This window comes from Strix uralensis, chromosome 9 (assembly GCF_047716275.1).
Source record: "Strix uralensis isolate ZFMK-TIS-50842 chromosome 9, bStrUra1, whole genome shotgun sequence".
In the NCBI taxonomy this organism is placed as follows: domain Eukaryota; kingdom Metazoa; phylum Chordata; class Aves; order Strigiformes; family Strigidae; genus Strix; species Strix uralensis.
In genome coordinates this window covers 10,779,647-10,801,691 of record NC_133980.1, presented here as the reverse complement: position 1 = coordinate 10,801,691, position 22,045 = coordinate 10,779,647, and the positions used below count along the sequence as shown (strand labels likewise).

Below are 22,045 nucleotides of genomic sequence, written 5' to 3'. Positions count from 1 at the left end.
GATGGCAATTTACTATTGTCCTAGCAGTCAAATCTTCCCCGAATTTCTGACACATGTTAGAGGCAAAATCTATTCTGGGTAGAGAAGTAATAACGGACAGGGGCCAGAAGGATCTTTACTGCCAGCCAGACTGAAATTCTGCAGGCCCGGGGGAGCAGTCTCAAAGACAGCCATGAATCTTTAACCAGGAACAGCACTTGCTATAAGATAATTATCATGCAGGCAGCAAAAGCTGCAGAACACATGTAATTTCTGAACTGTTTCAAATAACCTACCCTGTTCTCTTAGTTACAACCTTCCAGTACTCAGTAAGCAACACAACTAACATTTGTTCTCAGTGACAGTGCAACAGGTTGCTATACAGAAAGGTTCTGATCTGCTGTGTCAATGGGTAAAGGAAAAGCCACAGGCACTTGCTTCAACTGGGTGTGTAGAAGGGAAAGAAAAAGAGAAATCAGCCCAGACTCTATAAGCCATAGTCTAATGTGATGGCAACATACTGCCGACATGCTCTCTACCTGAAGGCAGCAGCTCTCATGTTTCAAAAATATGCTGAGTTCTTGCAGGGAGTGTGTTGCAGGCAATTGCACAAGCTACTACCAGTCAATTGCTCAGTGGCTTTTTGCTTCTCTGTAAAGCAGTGACTCCAGTATGTTCTGCATGCAGCCATTCATTCAAAAAGTGCTAGTACTAGGCTGTAGAAGTTTCTTGAAGTGGTAAGGTAGGTGGTCCTCCCATCCTTACTGCACGAGACACAGTAAAGGATTTAATGAAACGACTGCTATTATGATTGCATTTCTATAACAACAGATACATGAGACTGAGTTTTTAACTTGCCTGGAGCAATTAGTTTTGCTAGCTTTTGTATTTTTAAAACGAGGAATTGCCTTAACTAAACTGCACAAATTGTCTTGGACATAATGAAGTGGGCACTAAGTTACAGAAGAGACTGTTTTCCAGACTTAGAAAATTCCCTATCTGGTCGCAGAAACAGTATATTTATAGAAGGGATCCCTGCCCATAGGCATCTCTGAACTCCAGAAATGCTGCATTTTCTTGTTGCCTTTTCCAACCACACAAAGCAAGGATATGTAGCAGAACATCTACAGCCTCCACACTTCACAGATGTTCTCCTACACCTGGTGTAACTACTGCATTGCTTCCTAGAACAAGGAGGAAAAAAAAAAAATAAAGAGGCAGAATTGCTCTGTGTGTTCCAGTCTGTAGCTGCACCTCATCTTCTTTCTCCTTAACACTTGCCCTCTTAAGGACACATTTTGCCCTCTTAAGGATATATTTTCTACGACTGCTTTGAAGCAGTCACTTTGTCTCCCCCCAGTACCGCCTTGTATTCATGCTCCTGGACCTTAGTAACAGATTCAGTATTTAGTAATAGATTCTCTGGGCAATGAGTGCTACAAAATGGCAATGCATAAAATACAAATGCCTCCTTCCCTGAAATGCAGCATGAATAGTTTTGTCAGGTCTGCATCACTGGCTGACATTGTTTTTCAGCTTTTTCAAACCCTGTTTTGCTAAAGCATATGTACTTCATGTGCTGCTTTGGCTGGACATGCTCAGATTTCCCAGCTGTGTCCATGTTTTGAGGTCAACTACTTCAACAGAGAAATTTTCTTCTCTCCAGAGAGAGGAAGAGTACAAAGAACAGAGTCAGGGATATAACAATTCTCCATTATAAGAGGCACCAACACAGCCAGTACTAACTGGCACCCATCTCCATAGAAATGCCATGTACTGTAAGGATAAAGAAAATGAGTTATTATCCTTTAGCCGCAGGGGAAGCATCCCCAGGCACAAGGAACAATATGAGTGAGTCTGCATTGCTGCTTCTGCTGTTCCTGTACTATGGCTACAGCAGTGTTTCTCAACATTCATCCCTTGTATCCCTTCCCTCCAGGATACAGTCCGTACATTATCCCTCACCCCGAGTTTGCAAAGCAACTGGCAACACATGAGGTGGCTCAGCCTAGCAGCCATGTGCCCCTTCTGTCTTCTACCTGAGTTTTCCACCTCTGCCACCAACCAACGTCTTTTTAGAAGAGTTTCAGCCCCAGTGCTGTTGGCGGTCTTCCTGGCTGTATGTATAATCCCAGCCAGCTTTGTATGGACATTCCCTGGGGCAGGTTCTGCTGTCTTCCAGAGGAACATGCTTTGAGCACTGCTGGGCTAGAGAGCTAGGATTCTTTATACCACCAGTAAAAAAATGAGACAAAATTTTAACCCCCCCAAACTTTACAGTAGTAGAGTGTCCTTCACTTGCACTTCTCCTTCCTCACTCAATACAGGGGCAACCCTCAAACCTAAAGGTACTTGGTGTCATTCAGCAGATAGCTGTGATCATAGAGAATCCCATGACAGTAAGTGAAGGCCAGTTTCTGGTACACTTCAAGGTGAAACACTGCAGAATTGCCCCTTAGTAGAAAACCAATTACTTTCATGGGGATCCTCCCCAAGTAATGGTGGTTGTCACTTCTCAGATGTTCAAGATAACAGCTATTTGTACAGCTATTCCAACCTGTCTCCAACATGGAGCTCCTGACAGGTTAGCCACAAGGCACACCAGTATCATTTCAAACTGAAGTTTCTCCAGGCAGAATTCTCCATGACCCTTTTTCATCTGTACTCGGCAAATCACTTGAGAATCAATAGTGACCACAGTGCAGTCTCTTAACTGGCAAATCGACCTCCAAATTCAGCAGTGAAGGGATAAGTCAAAGGTACAAATAAACCTGCACAGCTTAATGTGTGCTCTGTGATATTATGGGGGGAGCAGCTGAGTCAGTGAATGGCTCCCCCCCAGAGTCAGTCTCCAGTCACATCAGGATTATATTATTTATTATTGCTGAAAAGGAATGAAAGCAAAGCACTGAGTAGTGCTAAAATAATTAAAATAGTGACATTGCTGGACCAATTTTCTTTGTTCCTCAGGCCTATAGCCACAAGCTTATGATTCTCCTGGGGCTTCCTGCAATCTAAATTGGGTTAGGCTGTGGCAGTGGTTAAAGAAGCCAAGGAGCTAAAGATTAAGCAGGTGGGACTCTTTTCCTTGAGCCAATTCTGACCATATAATATAAGAGAAACAGTAACACCAAACAAGATAGAAAATGAAGGTCCTAAATCATCCGGCCAAGAGACAATTAGGGGATAAGTAGCCGCAGTTCACAGAGAAGTCTGGACTAAATCAGGAGATCTATGCAAGGTGATGTGAACTGGCAAAGAAATAACTGGATGTACATTTTCCTTGATTCAGAGTACAAAAAGAATAATTTACAGGCAAAAAAAGAGCAAGAGGTGACACAAGGAGGAAGGCACTGGCTACAAGAAATCAAACAAAGGCAGTTCACCCTCCAGTTTATGTTACATACTCTCTCTTCTTTAAAAAGTTCTTTTTGCTAGATTCTCCCCTTCAGGCCTTTGGCACCAAGACAAGTGTAATCAGCCCCAGGTCCGTAACTTTCTTACAGGCCACCTTCCTCTCCCCTCCCCTTCCCTCCCCTCTCAGTATATAGTTTCAGATGGTTCGTATTTCATCAGTAAGTTTGATTCTCAGGCAATAAAAATGCAGCAGCATGTTACAATTAGCAGTGGAGTTCCTGTGCAACTGTACCTGCCTCTAAACCCACAGGAATATAAAGCTAGGCATTGCCAGGCAGGGCCTGAAACCAGGTGCAGACAAAAAGTTAAGATGGGAGGCGATAAAAGGAAACGAGACTTGCTCTTTGGCGTCAGAAGCAACATGTAATGATGGCAAGTTCATGGAGTACTTCGCACAATATGGCAGTGAGAACAAAGTCAGAGGTTGGGGGAAGATGGGATGAAATAAGAAATGTTCAGGACTCAGGGAAGTCAGAGCCAGAGGGTCAAATACCTGATAGGTGTAAATAAATTGAGAGTTTTAGGCAACAAAAGATGAGTGGGCTGGAGTCAAGGCATTGAGAGGGAACAAATCTTGAAATGGAGCCCTCAGTAGTCTAAGACCATTTTGATAGCCTTGGTTCACTTATTGTCCATTTCCTCCAGTATCTTACAACAGCTTATTTTGCACCATCCCACCAACAGAAGTGAAGTCTTTGGGGTGAGAACAAAACTTACCACATCTATGCCACTATATTCAATTACAGTGAATGTTAAGTCCCAAAGAGACACAATGGAAATTTCTACTTAAAAGCAGACACGCTGATGAAACCATTAATTCTTTACATTCCCTTGTTATTATGTTATCTAAGAGTATTTAATGGCTTGAGCAGGCCATTTATGCACAGGCTTCTTGTCTGGACACGGACTGCATTTTGCTGGCTTTGCCTGGGCTAAGGGTTAACATTCATCTGTAGGTATCCAACTGAGTAGAAATACTCAAAGAATTAATCCAAACTAAGCTTTCTATCCCAACCAAACTGACTGTGTATAACAGAGAGTCGGTATATTTGCTTAAAGTTAGCATTTAACAAATGCAAAGTGTAAAATCAGTTGACCTTGTGGCCCTTATCCAGTTCCCATTAAAACTACTGAGACCTTTCTCATTGTCTTATCTGGGAGAACTGGATCACTGACAGAAAAGGGCTGGAGCCAGACCTGTGCTGCATGCAGGTTTATTTAAGCAATTCTAGTTTCTTAAAAGAGCAGCTTTGTGCATATATTCTTGTCCTTTGCGATGAGGTCAAAGTTACATGATCTGCCCAAGCGAAGTCTGAATTGGAGATGTAAAGACAGAAGGAGAAAGTGCTCTCTAGTCTCAGAGGGAGTGACAACACTTTTGTAAAAACTTGTAATTATTGACTTCGTGTTTGCTGTTGCAGCTGTGGATTTAAAGGTGATGGTCAGTATGTAATAAAAAGGGGACACAAGTTTATAAAGAGATGCAGCTCCATTACAAAAGCCTGCTATTTCACACAGGTCAGTCCCTCCTTACTGACTTACCCTTCTGATCTGCTGCACTGGTTTTCTAAGCAGGATGGTTTTACTTGTTCCAATGCTCTTTGGCATACAGGCGCTTTACTTCTGTGCTGCCTCTCCTCCTACCAGAAAAGCACCAACTGCACTGCTTTCCCTCACCTGTGATGACACTGCGGTAGAAGAGGCTGCAGATCTGGCTCTTCGCCAGATCAGTGCTGACCAAAAAGAATGCTACATACTTAGTCTCTACCGAATTTTCAATGTCTGAGAATATCCTCAGATAAGCTACCTGCTTGTTCTATATCTATTTCTCCCATGAAGAGCCCTGTGTCTGTCACTATTTCTTAGCAATATCTATTTGACCTAAGAAATATTTCAAAAGACAAATGTAAAGTTACAATCACAGGACTCCAGAGGCCATGTCAACTTTATGCACAGATGACTAGAAACAGTTTCATCACCACTGTGGGCAATTAGAGAGCAAATCTCAGTCACGATTCTCTGCTGCTGCCCCTGGAATAGCTCCAGGCATCAGTTCAAATTTGGTATGAAACACCACTACTCTGATTTAATTTCATTTTACACCTTCCTCCCACTGCCTTGAGCAGTTGGAGTGCAGAGGCTATTAAGTCATCGTGCATTTTGCACAAAAGATGTAAGCACTAACAGGTGTAAACACATCCAGCTTGGAACCAGGGAATTCCTTCATAGACCTCGAAATGATGACTCATTTTCCAGCAGAAATCTGAAACCAGTTCAAGTGCAAAAATTACACTGGAAATACCTATGGAATATGACTCTCATATCCTCAAGTATCTTATTTCTCTCTGTGCGCTTAATTTATTATTATTACAATAGCTGAATCTACTGGCACCGGGCAGGAACAACCTGAAATGAGTGCACAAGGCCCACAGCACACACGGCACTGTGGAAGCGTGCTACTAACATTCCCTGCCATGCTTGCTCACTTCCCATAATCTGAAAGGCTGATTTCCAACCTTAAAAAAAAATATTTTTAAAAAAATCAGGCTTATTGCTAGATGTTTAAAGGTCTGAACTGGCAAGCATATGACACTACTTCCTGCTGCTCTCACAAGGACATAGTTTCTGCAGACACGCTGTGGTCTCCAGCAATCTGAGATCTCACAACTAAAGACGTAGACTGTGCTGTGTTTTGCACTATGTTCTCTATATTGCTCTGCTCAGGTGTCAGAATGTGCCCACTAAGCAACTGGATCAGGTCCCTTGAGAATTTTTTCCACATAGGATGACTCTGAGCTGGCCCAGAACCCACATCACTAGTCATGGAGTTAGGTACTTAGCCCCCTATCCTGAGGCTATTTCCTACTGACAGTAATTAAAGGACACCTGTGACCACCCTAGAGTGCAGCATGGTGGGTGCAAACATGCTGGAAACCACTTCATTCATCTCCCTGCTTCCCCTTCACCCATGCCAAGTATATCTCAGAACAGAAGAATTTTGGTCCTTGTTTGTGATTTGATCTGTCACTTAATTCCCTAGAGACTCAACTTACTGCCTTAGGGCATACTTAGTCCTTTGTCATTTGGGGGTTTAATTTACTTTTATTCTTATATTTTGCATCTAATATGCTTATCCTGTTAATAAGGTGTTTCAAGACACTGTAACAACAAACTAGACAACCTAAGTCCTTTACCACATTTCTGCTGCTCCTGGGACTGAGTACATAAGGAGCAGTCAGCTACATCAGGGATGTTCATGGACAGTAACAATCTTATGCAACCTCAAAAAAATAAAGAGATTTTTTTTTTGTATCAGTCACAGATGAAAGTATTAACACAGTAATGATTTAGCAAGAAATCTGGATTAATAACTAACAGCAATTTATCACTACAAAATAATTCAGAAATGTTGAAAGAAAGAAAAGCAACTCATTTACAGATTCTAAAATGACAAGAGTCACACTAGCTTACTTAATGGTACCTTAATTTATACATATATACATGCACATACACAAAATGTACAAACACACACACAGAAACAAAAGTTTGGATCCAGTAGAATGAAGTACGTACCCACACACCAATAAACAGAGAAAGAACGGGTGAAAGAGAAGCTAGCTCAAAGAAAAATTTCCTTCTCGCATTTAGAGCAAATACTCCCAATGCCTTGGCATTCCTCAACGGGCGATAATTGAGACTCGAGCGGGTGGGCTTCGCCCTGGCCTTCCATCAGCTCTAGCAGCAGATGACACCTTAAGGGTTTTGGTACCTGAGAGGCATCCCAGCTTAGGGGAGATGCTGGTCACAGGCCGCTGTGATCCAGGAGAGCTCAAAAGGTCTCCCTTGTGGTCACCATTTATAGGGTCCAAGATAACTGACTTCTGTCAGATACGAACAACTAAGTATTCTGGTGCCTTCCAGCAGTTGCACAAGAACTTGATGAATGTGCAACTCCGTTATTTCCCATTTGACCACATCCCAGGCACAGGTGTGCCAGGCCATTAGGAGATTATGGGCCGTTTTAACCATTTCCGAGCAATCGGGAGGGGCAGGACCCAGGCTGGTTAAGGCTCGATAGCAGTCCTTATCTCCACAGATTGGTGTATAGCTCGGGGGATGTGGGTGGAATCACACCTAGCACTAAGCAGCCCAACAGGGAGGGGTGAGAATTGCACCACCACAATCACTCAGTGATCCTTCCTCTCATTTTTTTAACCAATACTCAGGATACAAACATTTTCAAAGTTACTTCAAATTCAAACCTGCCCTTAAGCAACCTGTGGTTCAGTTTTGCTCTAATTGAAACTAATGAGCCATCTGCTATTAACTTATATGCAAGTAGGACAGAGCCTTTCTCTCATACAAGATGCTCGTGATTAACTTCACTGACAGGCACTTAACCAAAATATTTCATTTCTTTCCCTTGCACCAGGTCACCCTGCCACAAAGGCAATGCTGTGCTGCTGCTGCATCTCTTCTGTCTCCTAGGCTCCCTGGCGTGCGTTGCAGTAGCAATCCTAGCATCAGCAGCACTGAGGAAGGGATCTTTTTGACAATGCAGAAAAGATAAAAGTTTTTATTCAATACTAAGCAGATGTCAAAAGGCCTTTGCATAACGGTCTTTTAATGAAAATTAAAATAAGGATGATGAAACCTTCAGAGATCTGCTGAGCTCTGAATAAACCCCAAATTATCCTTTCCCCAGCAGAGGATGTTACATACAGAAGCAGGTAGACAAAAAGATGTGCAGATTTTATAATAACCTCATCCATGTAGAGCTGATATTACACAAGACAGCTACAGGCAACAGGAAATACAGTTTGGTCCACCCTGGTTGCATTTAGTATTTCCAAGATCACCAAGCTTTACAATCAGACTTCATGATTCAGCCGAGTAAACCCATCTAACATCAAACACATTTGACTATAAGAACATTTGTTTAATGAGATATGTGTGTGCTTTTGCCTCCAGAATACACGAACAACCAACTTGAAAGCTCAAGTCACCAGTCCCAACTTTGGAACTCTTTAAAGATACATATTTTTCTTGGCTATTACTTCTTCATGCAGGATAGAGTTAGTGATGTTTTTTCACATATAGAGGATCTGTTTGAAGTTACAAGGTTGTACCACATGCTGCACTACTCAAAAAACACAGTTTTGTGAAATGGCAATTACTCTTTGGCCAGTCTTAGTTTCTGTTTACTGATGCAACCTGTATTACCTACCATATTAAGGAGACATATCATCACGGTATTTAAGTACCTGGTATGTAAACAGATAATTACTATTAGTTCCTTCCACAGAAGGATCTATGCAGCCAGGTGTGGGGATACTGCCATGCTGCTGTACACAATGCTGCTGCACCTCAGCTTCACTCTTTTGTCAAAATAGCTTTTGATCTTTTCACAGCCTTCAAAATGACACTTATAATTAAACCTCAGGATTAGTGTAGATAAACCTTGAGAGCTCAGTGCAAGGCATTATCAGATTACTTCTTTGAACACTTAGGGAAAAAAGAGGATATGAAAATATAAAAAATGGTATAAACCATGATACATTGCATATGTAAGAATATAACTTAGAGACAAAGCTAACAAAACAATTTACTCATTCTTTATATTTATTTTCTATTTATTTTGCTCTTTTATATTTAAAGGGTTTAGTATTACATTTACCAGTATATATGGTAGAGCTCACATAAAATCACCACCCCAGTCTCTTTCCCGAGATCTCTATACTGTGTGACCAGAATAGTTCGTATCACTCGGTCTCCTCAGAACTCAAGAACAGATATTTCTTAGTAGTATAAAAGTACTACTTCCAAGTAGTATAAAAACAAAAAAGCCAGGAGTACTCCAGCCTTTAGATGCCCTATTGACTGGTCTTTAGTTGCTGTTAAACAGAAATCAAAACTGAAGCCAAAACTGTACAGATACTGGCCCCAGACTTGTACAAGACTCTTGCCCCATGAAGCATTTTCTCCATACACCAGTGAAATCAACTAGGAATGAACGAATACTGCTCTCATACAATTTTGTCTTTTTGTCCCTCTTCAGCAAAGACATAATCTCAGTCTAAACATGCAGTTAACACTCACATCTAAGTTCATTAGGATGTATAAATGACAGTGGCTCTCTTCTCAGCTTTCCACTACAAAAAATGAAAGACGATCCTACTAAGCTGTATCCTTGATAAATATCCTGGAAAGGTGCTTACCCGTATCTACAGTGGAAGGAGAACAAGGAGCTGCACCATGCAGCAGTTCATCTTTCTGTACTACATGATGTAATCACTAGCTATATGGAGCTGTACTTTTAGTCTGTCCCTGTCCCTCTCGCATGGAAATATGTTTGCCCAAAAGTTGAGCCCTAACTCTTTGTGCTCCTGTGCTACAGTCAACTGAGTAAAAGTTTCTGGCCTTAAGCACAGAACTCAAGCACTAGACTGAAGCTTTGAGTCAGAGACATCCATGTAGATATGCAAAGTCTCTCATAGCACTTTCTGATATCTGAGAGAATATTTGAGTTGTCTGCATCAACACAGTCATTGCCTCTCTACAGCAAGTGCAAAGCATCCATGTTTGAAGAAAACACTACTCTTAAGAAATAAGATACTTCTGTTTCTAATGCCTACTGGGAATGTTCCATGTTAGCAGTTTTTAATTATTTGTGGTATTTATCGTCTCGTTCTTACTGAAGCCAAAATAACCCACCTTTCAAATCTAATCATAAAATGCAGTTGACGATGAAAACATCACCATGTTTAGTCCTTATTCTTGGGTTCTGGTTCATACCAGAATCAGAAGGATAAAACTGACTCTAAAAGGCTGTTCTTTAATTAAAGCTGGCTAGATGCATGACCAAGTCTGTTCTAACAGGGCCCAAATCTCACCTGCTTTGCCACCATTGAGCATTTGTCCCATAGAATGTTCAATTTTCACAATATCTGTGTGTCCCACCCGTGTGTTCTGTGTTTCTCCATCTCTCCCTTTTATGTGTCCCTACTTTGTTCTATACAAAACTGGGGTATGAGCCTTTATTTTTTTATTTTCAGATCACTGGTTCTGTTTTTTATCTCATCTTGGATGTAGTAGATACTGAATGCCATGTACTCAGCAAAAAGCTGTGGAAGAACTGTAGAGTCAGATTTGCTCATACAGCTGTAAGAATTTTATTTTCTTATTTAATCTTAGATATAATGAGTTACTCAGGTACTACTGATGACAGCAAAATCCCTACACATGCGTTTTTAGAAGGCTGCAGAGCTTAGAAGAAATTAAACCCCATTTTTTAAGGCCCACAGTTTTCCTCTGTACTTTCTAATCAGTTTATAGACTGGTAAGATTTATTTTTAAAAATGAAAATTAAAAGAAAGTTTTTGACCAAAGCTAATAAACAGACATAACTAAATAGCCATGCTAGGACACTATTTAGAATAAATGGTTTACTTTTTATGGTAACCCTGTAAGAGTTTATTTTAAAGACAGTCTGTCAAGAAGGGAATAAAAGAAACTCACTTTTATATAACATGCGATTTTTGGTTTAGTTTAATTCCACTTTTATTCTGACAACTTTGCAAAAATTGTACTGAAAGAGGAGAAAAAAAGAAAGCTCAGCAAGAGAAGCTGCAAAGACAGAAAGCGATCTAAGACTGTTGCTACAGGTGACCAAAATGATTCTGAACAAGTGAAAAAAAATCTTGTAAAATGAAGAATGATGAGAAAGAAGCTTCACATGAAAAGAAAAGAAGTTATGATTAAATTGTCCTGGGCTGCTTCTTAGGTCAATCAGTTTTCATTTCCAAATGAAAAACTGGAAAAAAATAAAAATAATTCTGCTCACTTCTGCTTACAGTGTTTTCAGCAGGAAAAGGGTGCACAGAATATATGGTCAATATGGCTTCTGTGAAGTCAGGAAATGTGTGTGCTAGAAGCCTTGATCATAAAGGCACTCAGAGAATATACATTGAACTTTTAAACATAAAGGCATAATGGATAGTAATAGGCCAGTATTTTTTTCTGCCATAAAGTAAGAGTTTCTTTGTGTGCAAGGGTGATCTTACTGTGCCACTAAACTGGTTTAGGGTCTTTCCTACCACTCCTTTTCCTTACTACGGACATAGGGAGAAGGAGTAAGGTTGAAGATAAGTGACTGGATCCAGACAGTGAGCTGATCTCCAGATTTAAGCTCTCATGGGTTCTAGTGTGGGAAGCCTGGCCAGAGAAAGCACTCTGTGACACTCAGGCACTTCTTAGCTGCCAGAAGAGTGGCTTTGTGTAGGCCATCCTGCAGTCAAGCACTGCACCTGTATAGCTCAGAATTACACTGGGGAAGATCTGACCTTTAAAGCAGATGCTTAGAAACGTGCTTCATTGCCATTTGATTATTAACACAACTTTTTTTTCTTGCAAAGAATTTCATGACTGCAAGGGGAAAATGAACCACCCACTCACTAGGTACTAGATGATCAGTGCAAAGCGTGCAATATTAATTGTTTCTAAATGTTTATATTGTTTTAGGTTTATGGTCAACGCAAAGCAATTATCTACATTAATCAGGCAAGAAATATTGCTCATCTAAATACTTATGAGTGCATTTTACAACCAGGTATGTCTTTATTTAACACACTTACTTTAAATGAGACTGGAAAAACAGTCTTTACCATATAGCATTACTTTAAATTTTAATTGTAATTATGGCACCACAGCATCTTCATTAGCTTTCAGCTGCCCTAATTTTCTCAAGTCAGTGATCATAAAGCCAGTGCGGTGCTGCAGCTCAAAGCAGTGCAGTAATGACTGTTTTCATCTCTGGTAAACCCAGCATAGTCTCTACATGGGCTCTTACCCTCTGGTCCAAAAAGCATTTTTATGGGTTTCGGAAAGGCAAGTGAAAACAGCAAGGCCACTGTCAGTAGGCTAAGCTTTTTTCTGCAGTGTCTTTGCTTCCACTGTAACATTTTTATGGGTCTGCAAATTCATAAAGATTCAAAATCATTAAGTGAATCAAGCCACATATTGTTACTCTGGGGGACTGGAGGACAAGTGGGTAGGGTTGGGGCATAGATGCATTTACAGTGACCTACACTATCAACATGTCTTATGGTTATGCTTTCTCTAATGACATTGTTTTGTTTGAATAAAAAGTCCCATCCAGATATATTTAGACAGTATGTCCGGACTGTCCAGTTGATGACTGTCCAACTGAGCCCAAATATTTGGAGGCTGCTGTTCAAAGCCTTGCCAAGTTCAATGAAGAGAGTGAACAAACTCATTATTTTTCTGTCCTCAATGTCACAAGAACTTCAGTGCAGGTAAGCCAAAGCTCATCTGACTTGCTTTAGCCCTCAAGGAGTATGGATCCACCTGTTTTACTTTATATGATTTGTTATGTCTTACAGATTGTTTAGAATTTGTATCTGTCTAGTACAGATAATACTTCTATGCAGAATTCTACCAGGAAATGAGCATCTGCATTGATCCAAGACTTTGACTCCATTTATTGCAAAAAGAAGGGCTTTATGCAAAACTCAAGACAAAGATTTGTAAAGTTTAAGAAAGCTTCACTGTGAGCTCTTTCTTCTACCACCACCATGAATTAGTGAGTCCCTAGTAGAAAGTATTTAATAAAGCATAGTCATCTCTTCCAACACATACCTATAATTCACTGAATGAGTTTAAACATGGTTGAAAACTAATTTTAGACCAACAGAGTTAATGATATCCTGGATAGATCCCATTTGTTTACCACAGTAATATCCGGTCTATCTAAAATTCATTATGTGTAGATAACAAGGTGGTTTTCACTCTTTGTCTCTATTAGAAAATTAACTATTAGATATTACAATACAGTATTTAGATATTTACAATACAGTATTTAATCGCTCCCATTTTCCAACCCTTGAGGTATTTGCATTTCAGAAATAGAAAAAGTGATCCTGTTCATTAAAGCAGCCAGAAATTATCAACAAGGGTCTCTGGATATGTAGTTCTATGTGGATGCTAACTTACTACAAAACCCAAACTCATTTCAGCTACAGCTAATCCAGGAGTTACTAAGATTGTGCATATATAAGTAAAAAGCAACCAGGTTATAAAGCAACAAATCATTCTCCTGTAATACAACTAACAGTAATGTCCCTAGCATAACCTGCTCTTCCACAGTTAGCAGAAGTGTTACATCTGTTTCAAGGTCTGTAGGATTCTTCCTTCTTCCTGACGCACGCACAAGGTCTAATTGCCACTGGTCTCTCATTAACAGTGGGTCATTGGTCCTGCATATTTTGTAGAGTTTTTAATTCAGCAGACATCATGCTCCAAAACTGACACAATTGCTGACATCTCCAAGTGCAAGCCACTTCCATCAGAACTAGCTGTAAGTACTTTTCCTTGTATAAACACCTATTTTTCAGATACTATGATTCCTTAGTGAATACTTAGCCTATCCCTTCGGTTCTTAGCAGACAAGGATCAAAGCCCACAGGTGTCTTTTTACGGGTTATAGCTCTATACTGTCTTTCAACTGTACAAACTGCTTTAGAATAGAGAATACATTTCAGTAGAAGTTCTGAGTTCTTACCTAGAAGTCCATGAATAAGGAAAACTGAAAAAAAAACCATCCAGAAAAAGGCGGGGTAGCCATTGCCTTACAAAACTGAATCATTCTTAAGGATTTCTTCCAAGTAAACATAGACAATAAATCCCAAACAATGCATAAAGAGTATATTCATACTACAATCAGATCAGCTAAGGAAAACATTTAGGAACCCCGGAAAAAATTGTAAGAGAAACTTACAATTGAAAGACTAAACAGGCATGCTGCCAAGAGGTAACATTTCAAGCCTCATCTGAACTGAGCTCCAAGCCATGTTACCTACAGCCCAGTAAAAACACAACTATTAGAAACAACATTTTTTCACAGTTTCTTTCACCAGTATGGTGTGAAATTGTTTTTGCCTGAAAAATGGTATTATGTTATATTACACAACTTGCCTGCATGGATGTATCTGCTGCAGAAGAGCTTAAGTGTGCTGTTAGAGCTGGGCCTTAAGTAGCCAGCTTAGTTTTACTATCATGTTACCTAACCCTCCTTTGCAAACATAAAGCCTTTTTTCAGAATGCTGCCTGTCTTTGTAAGCTTGTCAATCCCAAAATAAAAGTTTGCCCAAGCTGCTTATCCCTACAAATACGTGCAGAAGCTATAACTATTCAGCCTTTCATAATCACTTATTTGACAAGATAGGAGCTAAGTATCAGTGCTACAATGTGAAAAAAATGCTTGCATTTTCTTCTTCCAGCAGATAGATTTCTGCAAAAGCTCTGTAGTAAACAGTCACTTGGAACATGAACGATTTGTCACAATATCCTGTGAAATCTACAGTCTGCAGGTATTTGTTAATCTAATCTTAATATTGCAAGAGTAATAGTCCTTTACAAAACAAGAATTGAACTCTTGAAAGCCCAGCCATTTTTAAGTTTTTTTATTCACAAAGATACGGGCTTCAAGACAGTGATAAGGCCAAATCAGGAAGAAATCTCTCTTGTGATAAAACAGTGTTGCTAGGTGGATAAAAAGGCAATAGAATAAGTATAGAGTCAATCATACAGAATGTGCTCAGAATGTTCTATAAAGAAATTGTAAATAACAAAGGGAATACAAAAAGCAATAACTGTGTAGTTACTCAAATTTCATGCACCCGTCTCACTGGCATAAGAAGTAGTTCCATCTGTCTATTCTTTGAGCTTCTGTTCTGCAGCTAGTCTTTGCAGACTGGAATTGCAGCAGATCCTTAGTGTGAAAGGTGACCTTCTTCATATCTGAAAGAATTTGGAATAGCTTCAATATAGGTAATGCTTATTGTCTGTTATTTAGGATCCTGCCACTGAAGAGAGGAAACTGCAAGCTATCCAGACATCTGGAAAACCCAGCCAGAATCATCAACAAACTTTCCTTCAGAAACCGATCCTTTATCCCCACACCGAGAAAAAACAGTGGGCTCGGTTAAAATTCTACCCCCTTCAACTGAGGACATCTCTTTCCAAAACTAACAGAAAGTCAAAATGAACATAAAGATGGAAAGCCAGTTCCACCTGAGACTGTAGCGCCCAGTCTTGATGGAGTAAAGACTCAGTAGACAAACAAGACTTGACCAAACCAGTCACTGGACTTGTTATTCTCCCTTTTCCTGAAGAACTTTCTCTATCAGACTCATGCCCAGGGGAAGCGAAGGTGATAAATTCCATCCTTCAGCCTTTGCTACCTAAAAAGCCTACCAAAGTGTAGCCAGCATCCAGTCACCTCAACTACCTACAACAAAATAACAGCCACAGTGGCAACCTGGTCTTTCAATTTGTGTAACATCTTTAAATAAATAAATTGCTTATTACAATTTCATCTTTGGGGTTCTCAGTTTTAAGAAAGCACAAGAATAGATTAGAAAAATAAATTTAACTGGAACATTTTCCAACAAAATAATTTGGCTTTTAATTCTAAAATTCCTCCCATCAGTAAGAGCATACAGGAAAGGTAACTGAGGAGGGTAAAAGAACTTGGAGGGCTGAGACAGCCCAAAGGCATCAGAAAAAAATATCCTCTGTAGCAAAAGTCTGTCAGGGCACAGTGCGGGATGGCTGCTCCCCAGGGGATGGTGAGAGGGAGCCAAGTGTGATCAGCAGGCTGGGAGGGCAGGGGCCTGTGCCATGGTACCTGAGCGAGGCGAGCAGGGCAGACCCAGGGATGGCAGCCAGGTTACAGGAAGAGGCCAGATCACCACGTGAGTTCATGGGCGATGAGGCAGGCCTGAGGTGAAGTCAGGAACATGAGTTAGCAAGTCAGGGTGGGTATCTGGTCTGATTATGGTAACCAGAGTCAGACACAGCCCAGGGATCTCCAAGCAAGTGCATGGTGATGAGGCAGGTCTGAGGTCAGGCCAGGAAGACAGGCTGCAGGTCTGAATCTGGGTCTGGATCAACAGGGTCCATGGCCAGGCACGGCCACAGCTGCAATGCAGCAGGAGCTGTAGCTCAGGCAGGGGCCAGAATGCTACAGCCTCAGCTTAAGGCAGCTCCTGTGGGAAGTGGGGTGGGGTTGGCCCTGGCTGTGGCCTCCCCGCAGCGCTGCCTGGGAGCCTGTCCCCAAGGCCACTGAGGGAAGGGGAACAGCCCCAACTTGTGCTGTCACTGAGCTGGCCCTGAGCCCCAGCAACCAGGGAGGGGGGATGCTCTCAGCGCCCTGAGTCACACCCGGTGTAATGGTGTATAAACGGGGAAGAGGACTTCAACACTGTTCAGCATTAAAAGCTAGTGGGCTTTTATTATTTTATGGGTTAACTTCTTAATTAAAATGTGATGAGCTTAGCCTATTTTTTTATTTCCCCTGGAAGATCTCAAGAAAGATTATTTTTTTCCTAATGCTTTATACCCTCACTTAAAGAAAGTGGAAAAGGCTATGCATGTGTGAAACCTCTGCACATAATTCTGGCTGGTGGAGAATCAAGCCCACGCTATTCAGATTCTTATGTTTTACTGACCCTGCTGTGCAGGAAAAATGATGATTTACAAAATCAGCCTAATTCTTCCTTGAGATAGGTCATATTAACTGCCTTATAATAAAAACCACAGGGACACTCTACAGCCTGTAGCTAAGAAAAATCAATTTCACTAAAGCCAGACATAGCAACTGTACTGACAATAACAAATATAAATAAAAGAAGAAGAAGAAAAAGAGTGAACATGGGAAAGAAATGTCATTTGTGGCCAGGATTACACTGATATTTGCAATAATTATGGGGCTCGTATGACACTACAGAGCCTTTCTCCAGTTGCCACCAGATCTGTAAAATCATTTGTTCAAAAAAAAAAATCAATAAAATATTGCTTCTGAAGCTTTTATGCTATTGAATCATCCCTAGAGATGCTGGATAATTTCTCCATTCAAACAGCCTTTCAACAAAAAATTATGGTTTTGTTAAAGTATTCTGGCATTATGCAATTTGATTAAAATGTATTCTTTTATTATTATAAATAAAATATAAATAAAAGTATTATTTTATTTTGAGTGGAGACAAAATAATATTGAAATACTGTATGGAGTTATGTTCACAACAAATATGCTTGTTTTTTCAGTTCGCAAAACTTAAAAACATAAATTTTATATAAAGGAGTAATTTAATTGCTTCAAAGATTAAAATAAGCCAAAAAGTGATATGTGAAACACATCAACTGAGCCAAAAATAATTCCATTTCAATTCCACATCATGAGAAATTTCCACATATTTTGGTTTCATTCATTTCATTGTAGAAAACAATTCAAAATCAGGTAGTTTGCCAAAAATCATAAAATTCAAATTCTATCCAATTTTTATTGCAGTATGAGCTCTAGGCTTTGTCAGCATTCGCTTTTTTTATCAAGTCATCAAATTACAGCATCTTGTTTTTCCCTTGGGAAGTTTCACCTTTGCCAGCTCAGGTTTCCCTAACACAACCAGTGTGTTCTACCTCCCTGCACAGGAACTGCTGATTTGCCACATGCCACAATCGGGGATACCAGGCGTCACTCCATGTCCTCAGAGCATGGCTGGCTTTAGTGACAAGAGCATTGGGGCAACAGACTGTCACACTTCAGTGATTTTCAAAATGCTTTTTTTGCCCCTCTCTTCAGTTAATCCCCATACTTCTCACTTTTGCTATTTAATAATGTGATCTATTTTATTAACTGTTTGCATGTTGATTCTAATCTCACTGTGGCTCCATCAGTTTAATGATACTACTGAGATTTATATCAACATATGTAACTGAATTCTTCCCCAAAAGGAGTACTGGTGAAGAAATCATCTTCATTAACTGCTGGCCACAGCCAAGAATACCCTGTTTCACTTAGTTCTCTTTCTTGACTACAGCTGCTTATAATAGTAAATTGAGCAGGAACAGCAGCAATTGAAGATAAATGGAGTTGGTGTGAACATAAACAGGGGGAGTTAAAGAGAACATCTGAAAAGTCTGGATCCACAGTTGTGAGTATTCAGTTCGAATATTGTTTAGCCTGTTCCACAGGCAAGGCTCACAAATGACATCAATACTTTCTCTAGCTTGGATCTGAGATTTGGGTTCAAAGACTTCTGTGATTCAGACATAAATACCAGAAGGGGTGTTTATCTAAGTGGTAACTGTATCTACAGCACAGACCAGCAAGCATCAGTGGTCAATGCAGATTCATGGGAATTTCCTTTATTTGCTGTGGCCACTCCAGCACAGAAATTCCTGTACCCAGCTTTCAGCGTCACCTAGGCCACCACCAGTGTTTACCATAATTGAGGCCTGGTACTAATGTCCGAGACTAATTTCTTGAACTCCAAGTAGAAGACTGAAGGTATATAGTTTCTGTGTTTCCTTTGTCCTCAGGCCATACCTGGATACTGCCACACTCCCAGATGGCACTGATATGATTAACAGCTGATAACGTTTAGTCATCACTACTTCAAATCCTGCTGCTGATTGAGCAGATTCATGCCAATCTGTGAGTGGGCCAGCACTGCGGCTTTCTCCCTCCAACATGCCCACGAGGACAGATAAGGGCACAGGATGCAATGCATCTGGTCTGCACACATTTACTTTATGTGACAGCATGATCACACAGGACTGCAGCAAATCTCTAAACCACATACCCAGATAGTGCCAAACCTCTCCATCTCTGGCCTGATCTCTCACCTTCTAGCCAAACTGAGTAAAACAGCTGGCAGTAACACACCTTATGCACCTTCAGTCACACCCCAAATGCTCTTGTCTCCTCCCAGGACTCTGAACTGTTAAGAGCTGCTTCTCCTTGTCCAGTAGAGAACAGAAGCCCTGGAGATGAGAAGTGAGTGGATTTTGGCAGACAACTCCCAATTCACTTTTCAATTTCATTTCACAGTTTTTCAACACTTATTTATCTTATGATATTATATCATCCATTATTAACTTGCTATCTGGGCAATGTCCAGCTAAAATCTGGTCTGATGTTTATTTTAACAAACATTCCAGGTTCACATGGACAATGATTTTTATTCAGGCATAGATAACTAATGGTCAGTGACCTCCAGGACTGTTGACATTTTTACCAGATATTATCAAATCTTTATCTCAGAATATAGGTGAGGCATCATGAATGCAAAAAAAAGGGGGCAGTAACATTCAAAGGGGACAGAATAAGATATGCTGACTTATTTATGCATACATTGGCTATGCACTTGTTTAGATTTTTATCCTTCTCCTACACTCATCCTTGGCCAATGAAAAAGGTTTAAAAAAGCAAGGCCCAGACATCAAAGTTCTCAAGGTGGGTTTAAAAATCAAGGTTTTTATAAAGTAAGTTAATTATAAATGCTAATTGTCTGACTTCAGAACCTGCCCATGGTACACACTTCAGGGTTAAACATTTTCTTCTGCATCTCTGAGATTATACATGTTAAGCATTAAGACCCCATTCTTAACACCAAATTCTTAACCTCACCTTTTTCCCCAGCTTCTCAAGCCCCTCAGCAAACAGTCTTCCAACATATCCTTAAGGCCAACAACTTGCAATTAGGGTGTTTTTTCTAGAAAGCAATTTGCAGCCAAAGACACTGAGGACAAGACAAGGAATACTGACATCCTTTTTATTCCCTGTATTAGTTCTTGAGGCCTCCTAAGCAACGAGACTTCTGTAAATACATTGTCAACCTGCTCACTTGACAGTTGGTCTCTCCCCCTGCTTTTGAACTTAAGGTCTGTTTGAATGAAATTTGATAGACAAGGTGATGAAGCTTCTAAAAGTCTGTTAAAAAACTGATGACTGGTAAAGAAAAATAGGCTGCAGGCAGGGAGGAGAAGCTGCTCTGAAGACCATAACCAACGTATATTTTTATAATATTGCACTTGCATCAGGGGGCACCCTGTTTACATCCAGCAGATAAAGATGAGACGTGAATGAAGACATGATGCATTTACATACTTTCCCATCACAGATGGAGGCATTTCTGTCAAATGCAGAGCTACCCCAAAAGTTGCAAAACTTTTTTTTTTTTTTTTTTTTGCATCAAGGTATAAAATCAGGCCACTCTGGTCTAAAGCTATGAGGCATCACAGACTGAAAAAAAAGTAAAGAGAAGCTACCCAAGAATTCACCTATAAGCAACTGGAGCCACATATGTCTTTGTTAGCTGTACTCTTGCTTAGGAGCACAAACAGCAGCTGCAGAGCAGCACAAGCTACAAAACAGATAAGGTCTTGCTACTTGCATAATTGACTGAGCTGTGCGATTTTGATAACCCCAGCCTGTGAGTGAAGCACTACTGCAGAAGGTAGAGAACAGTCAGCTAGTGTAGCAGTTGTCCTCCCAAGAAATCAGAGATATCTGTAAATAGTTATGGCTATAATTTAGGAATGGAGTAATTGGTTATTGCATATTATCTCCTTTATTTGTCAGCTCTCTTTCTTTTCCCCTAGAATAAAGTTCTATTTATTAAGCATTTGACACCCTGCTTTTCAAGTGAGGAAGATAAGTCTCTTTTTGGTGTGTCCTCCCAGATTTCTGGAGAGAGGTTTAGGATGGATGTTTATTATCAACTCCTTAAAGTTTGAATGTGGATCACCTCTTACTGTTGCAAGCCAAGCTTTGTGTCATGGTTTGAGCCCAGAGGGCAACTGAGCACCGTGCAGCTGTTCACTCACCCCTTCCACCCCCAGCGCTGGGAAGAAGAAAATGAATCAAAAGCTCTGGAATCAAGATAAGGATATGGAGGGGTGATTCTACCATTATGGTCATGGGCAAAAGACAGACTTCTTAGGGGAAGAAAAAAAAAGAACATCACTTTAATTCAAAACACTAACAACACCACTTAACAGACAGAATGGGACAGTGAGAAGCATTACCACATCTTAAAAACACCTGCCCCCTTCTCCGCTTCTCTCCAGGCTCAGTTTTGTTCCGATATCTCTATCTCCTCCCCTCAGTGGCACAGGGGACAGGCAACAGGGATTTTTCGGTCAGTGTGCCACTCCTTCCTCCAAGGGAGGAGGAAGCACTCCCCTGCTCCACGTGGTGTCCCTCTCACAGGAGACAGTCCTTCACAAACTCTCTCCACGGTGAGTCTTCCCCACGGGATGCATTCTTCTCAGGATGCTCTGGTGTGGGTCACCCCCGTGTGCTACAAGTCTCTCAGCACCAAACTATGACAGTGGGAGCTTCTTCTCCCCTCAGAGTCCCAACTTAGTGCAGCCACCTGCTCTGGCGTGGGGTCCTCCACAGGCCACAGATGGATCTCTGCTCCACCATGGACCTCCATGGGTGGCAGGAGGGGCAGCTCTACCATCCCACCACAGGATACAAGGCGAGTCTCTGCTCCGGCACACCTTCCCCCCTTCCTCCTTCTTCCTTCCACTGACCTGGGTATTTGCATAGGTGTCCCTCCTCAGAAGTCGCCCATCCCCTCTCAGGTTCCCCCTTCTTAAATACATTTTCACATAGACACAGCCACCATCATTAATTGGCTTGGCCTTGGCCAGAGGTGGGTCCGACTTGGAGCCAGGGGAGCTTTGAGAAGCTTCTCACAGGGGGACACTGCTGTAGCCCCCTCCCCCACTACCAAAACTCCATCACACAAACCCAGCACACTCTGGTAAAAGTCAGAGA

At 40.9% G+C, this 22,045-nt stretch overlaps 2 protein-coding genes across 3 annotated transcripts in view; one reads left to right on the top strand and one right to left on the bottom strand.

Annotated features, from left to right (window-relative positions):
• The window catches only part of LOC141947458 (uncharacterized), a 124,999-nt gene that overhangs the window by 51,227 nt on the left and 51,727 nt on the right, over positions 1-22,045 (bottom strand). The window lies entirely within an intron of this gene.
• Positions 4,973-15,679, top strand: FETUB (fetuin B). The gene is given in 10 exon segments (XM_074878617.1): positions 4,973-5,209; positions 10,452-10,559; positions 11,917-12,004; positions 12,544-12,710; positions 13,658-13,771; positions 14,694-14,783; positions 15,269-15,364; positions 15,367-15,433; positions 15,436-15,522; positions 15,525-15,679. Coding segments are annotated over 10 exon segments (1,209 nt in total).